Genomic DNA, 4,585 nt, shown 5'->3' on the forward strand with positions numbered 1-4,585 from the left:
TGTACCAGTATGTCTAAGTAGCATATAATATATTAGTGTGTAGTAGTGTTAATGTAAACATATTAGCTATTGCTGTGCTATATGGCTTTAATTCCAATGAATAAACAAAACAACGCGATGGTCAAATATTGACAAACTGGCCATTATCAGACAGATTGTACTTGTGGTGCGCTGGATGGTTTCATCTCGGCAGTTCACATGATTGAATATAAAACTTGCACTGTTTTACAGCCTTTCATCCTACCAGTAATTTGAATCAATTTCACTTCAAACACACATTTATGGAGAGGGGGATTTTACACTGCTAATACCAACTCTTCAAAGCCTTCACAACTCAAGGATGAACTGTCTAACACGGCCAGAACCTGTGAGAAGAAAGTGCATCTCTCAGCCTCTCCCCAGCAACATTACCGTTGAGTCCCGCCTCACTCCGCGTCTGTTAGAAAAAGTGGGCGGAAGTGTTGGCCCTTTATTTCAAAAACGGAGTGATGTCAAACAACAGCGGCAGACGCTCTGACATAGTCCGCTGTCTTCCAACCAGCTTATTCAACGCCCATAACCGGTCGAAGAGGATAACTCGATGCCCGCGACGTAGCCTAACCATTCTGCAGGTAGAGGATACAATGTTTCATTTGAAATGACCCATTATGACGTCGTCCGTCATCGGCTGAATCGTCACAGTGTAACTGCACGTCCGTGCGCGAGGAAGCACCACGACAGAACGTTTGTAGATATTCACGCCTGCAGTTTGAAACGCTTGGTCGCTGACTGAAAACATATTAACGCTTATTTCTACGCGTGTCCGTTTGTAATACCGGGCTAGTGTCAGTTAACAAGTTCTGATAACCCTCATACCAGCGTTCTTTGATGTGCACATCAAGGAAAATTCGCATTTTGACGTTTCATATTCAAAATGGGCGGGAAGCTTGCATAAAACTTACAACACATGCTTGCAAAGCCGCTGGATGCATAATAGAAATGTCCTCGCGGAATAACAGTCTTCTAACTCTGTTTATGTTTCAGAGGTCCTTCGGAGGCTTGAAATGACAACATCTGCGAATGCCATGAACGCATCGCAGTTCTCCAGCCCATTGCACCTGCATATAGTTCATATCAGAGGACTCATGAAAGGGAAGTTTGGCTCTCAGATACGAGCATTTTTCATGTGACTACTACAGATCTGTTTGAATGTGAGATCATATCTAGACCAAGACCACAGGAGAGCTGCATGTCATTCATGGACACGGGGAGGAACTTGGCGCATTGTTAATAATAAAAGAGGATGTTTCGTTTCTTTCTCCTTTTTTCCCCCCCATCTAATTCTTGAACGTGCATGGCATCCCTGCTTTCTCCGAAGGTTCCGATGGTTTCGGTAGGACGATATTAATGTGGGTGGACCTTGGCGCATCTCCAACGGATATTTTTTTAGGGGGCCGCAGGATCGGACTATTTACTACAGCTTTGTAGTCCTTTTTACATATAAACCAGCGGACATTTTTTTTAAACGCAAGCACCAGAGATATTCTACCTCCTTTGTCAGGATATAATGGCCGAAGACACAGCTATAAATAGGCTGAGCACTGCAGCTGCGATTGGAGATCTGAAAGAAATTGAGCAGACACTGCAAAGCAACGTGAACGTTAATGAGAAGAACAAGTACGGCAGGACACCATTGCAGGTTAGACTCACATTTCCATGAACGACTTTCATATATAAACACGATGTTTATAATGCATAGTGCATCAGCCTCAGGAAAACATTTTGTCCTTTTCTCTCTTTTTTTTGCACTCACTAGCAGTGGCCTGGTTGATTTACTTCTAACTAAACCTGTGGTTTTTTTAAAAAGTTTACCTGCGAACCAACAAGTACGCACCTGTTACAAATGATCTACATTTTATTATGCCAACAAATGAGCGTCACTGACATAAAGAATTTATTGTGGAAACTGAAAAGTGTTTTATTACACCACAGTCAGCTCACCAGCTTACTGAAATCTGACATTATAATTTTGGCAGCCTTTTACACTTAAATTAGGATCATTCAGATATCATTGTATTTGTTTTTTACATTTTTACAACATAAGTGTAACAACAAAGATAAAATGTATTTTTAATGATCATGGAGTTTCTATTCTAAGGCCCGAAGTGATTGTAGATGCGTATGTTTATTATTTCCTATTATGGGGTGGGATAAAATTCTAGAATTAAATCAAATAAATTAACTAAAATCGTATAAGCCTCGAGAGACTGTTTTTGCTTTTTAAATTGTTATTTCAGTTATATTCTGCTTATCAGAAGGCCGTCTGGACTTACACCAAGCACAATATAGCTGTTTAATTTCGGTCAGTCTGAAATATTCTAATATTACTCTTGTGCTCTTGTCATATTCACACAATATATTCTTTTGATTTCAGAATGAGTGATAATCTGAACACTGGGTAATCCCCATCCTCGATGTTAGTAGCCGTAGTGACTGCCAATTTCTGCCTATGCAAATGTGGTAGGCTATATATGTTGGTACATGACACATAAAATATTACGATTTTAGGTTAAAATTATATGAGTGGATAAGGAAAAGTGTATATATTAGGTGCTGTGACTGGTCACTACTTTTTAGATTTTGACCGTTTTATCACCTTTTACCTTCACTTGGTCAATTAAATGTGCGATGTGACAAATTAATTCATAAAAAAGTGTAAATGTTCCATGTGGTCTCTTAATTAATATGAGTTTTAAAAAAAAACGCATGCATAATAATTATCCGAGAATGAGCTGTGTAAAATTAAGCCTTATACCCATATTAAACAATTCGTGTGATGTACTGGTGAACTTCCTCTTGAAATTTCCATAAACACAATTCATAGTATGGGGATTTGTTTTCTTCATGGGCATGTCGATTAGGTCTATGCCATCACTTCATAACTTAATACCTATTATCATCAGAGGTCAGAGAGCCATCATTTAGGAGGTCGTTCTGTGCTTAAAACTGATACATTTCACCACAAACATTTTTTTATGTCACAGGTTGTGAAGTCGTGGTTATTCTTTCAAACTATTCCTATCTTCGATTTCTTTCTATTTACATTATAATTACATAATTAAGTATCTTCTAAAAATAATAATAATAGGTACGCACTCTAAGATATACAGTGTATAGATAGATAGAGAAATCTAGATATAGATATCACTTATGCATTCATGTAGATTTTACCCTATATCGTGATAAAAAAAATAAAAAAAATAATAATGCACGCATGAGGCTTAATTAAAATTCACACTTTCACTAAAAGTGATTCATGTAATTAATGAATGTACCAATAACACATTCTCTTTGGGTTGTATCTCAGGTGATGAAGCTTGGCTGCCCGTGCATAGCGGAGGCGCTGCTTGGAGCTGGCGCCGACCCAAATGCGCGCGATCCCATCCTACGACTGACCGTCAGTCACGACGCCGCGCGAGACGGGTATCTGGACACTCTACGGGTGCTCGCGCAGAATGGTGCTGATGTCAATCTCCCTGACACCGACGGCAACCTGCCTCTGCATCTGGCGGCGCGGGAGGGACACCTGGATGTCGTGCAGTATCTCGTGTCTGACTGCAGCACGCCGCCTTTTCTGCCTAACGCGAAAGGTTACACGCCTCGTGACCTGGCTTTCATGCACAAAAAACACAGAACTGTGGAGTGGTTAGAGAACATTGCGCCTTCACAATCCAGCTAGAGATTATGCCTATGGGCCTGTGTGTTTTGTTGTGTAACAGAGGTAGCAGACAAATGCTGAATGAGCGAATTATTGCATTGCAGACAATTCAGCCAACTACCTCTTATTGCATTGTAAAATATTAGGCTCAGGGGCTTGTCTTTATTTTGTTTGTTTTTTGTGTGAAGAACAATTAACATTTCAGTTGACCTTGCATGTATTTCACATTTCCCCCGTTTCAACTGGCTTTTTTTTATGAGATATTTTTCAGGTCATCTAAGTCTCCATTTTTTTTATTTGTATAGATTCTTTCTTTCTCGAACTTTCAGGCAGGCCACACCTGTCCTACATGTCCTGATTTATAACACACGCAAAAAAAGATAACCTAAATGAACTGATGTGCTCAAAGAAACCAATCTCCTTTTTATTGAAATAAGTGCACTATAATGGTCAAAATCAGCTTAACTCCTGACTGCTCTGTTTTTGTTGTGTGTAGTTTTATGACATTGAACTTGCACTTTTGCTTGTAATTAATGGCTTTTAACTATTGATTTACTGTGAAAGATTGTCTTTTGTCGCATTGAAAATATTAAAACCTTGCAGAATAACCAAAGACAGCTGTTAAACGATATGTTTTCATCACGTTGTGTGTTTAACTCTGGCCTCGTGTCACTGAAATACGGGTAGGCCTAGAAAACATTTATGAGACTGTATTAAAAACATGAAATATAATTGGTTGAACATTGATAACTGTTGTTTGATGTTGTCGAATTTTTTTAACAGAAAAATAAAACGCGGTGGCAGTTGTATATTTTGACTGAATTAGTTACAGACCAAGTCGTCCACCTCTGTACACAGAAAGAGCCTTACAGTCGACAACAATCAGAT

General features: G+C 39.1%; 1 protein-coding gene across 1 annotated transcript; it reads left to right on the forward strand.

Moving 5' to 3' along the window:
- Positions 1-425: 425 nt before the first annotated feature.
- LOC107548184 (cyclin-dependent kinase 4 inhibitor C-like) lies at positions 426-4,585 on the forward strand. Its single transcript, XM_016228770.1, has 3 exons — positions 426-611; positions 1,024-1,678; positions 3,347-4,585. The coding sequence occupies exons 2-3, from the start codon at positions 1,547-1,549 to the stop codon at positions 3,716-3,718; spliced, it is 504 nt and encodes a 167-aa protein (XP_016084256.1). The 5' UTR covers positions 426-611; positions 1,024-1,546; the 3' UTR covers positions 3,719-4,585.

Source organism: Sinocyclocheilus grahami, unplaced genomic scaffold (genome assembly GCF_001515645.1).
Source record: "Sinocyclocheilus grahami isolate Dianchi unplaced genomic scaffold, SAMN03320097.WGS_v1.1 scaffold16.1, whole genome shotgun sequence".
Taxonomy (NCBI): domain Eukaryota; kingdom Metazoa; phylum Chordata; class Actinopteri; order Cypriniformes; family Cyprinidae; genus Sinocyclocheilus; species Sinocyclocheilus grahami.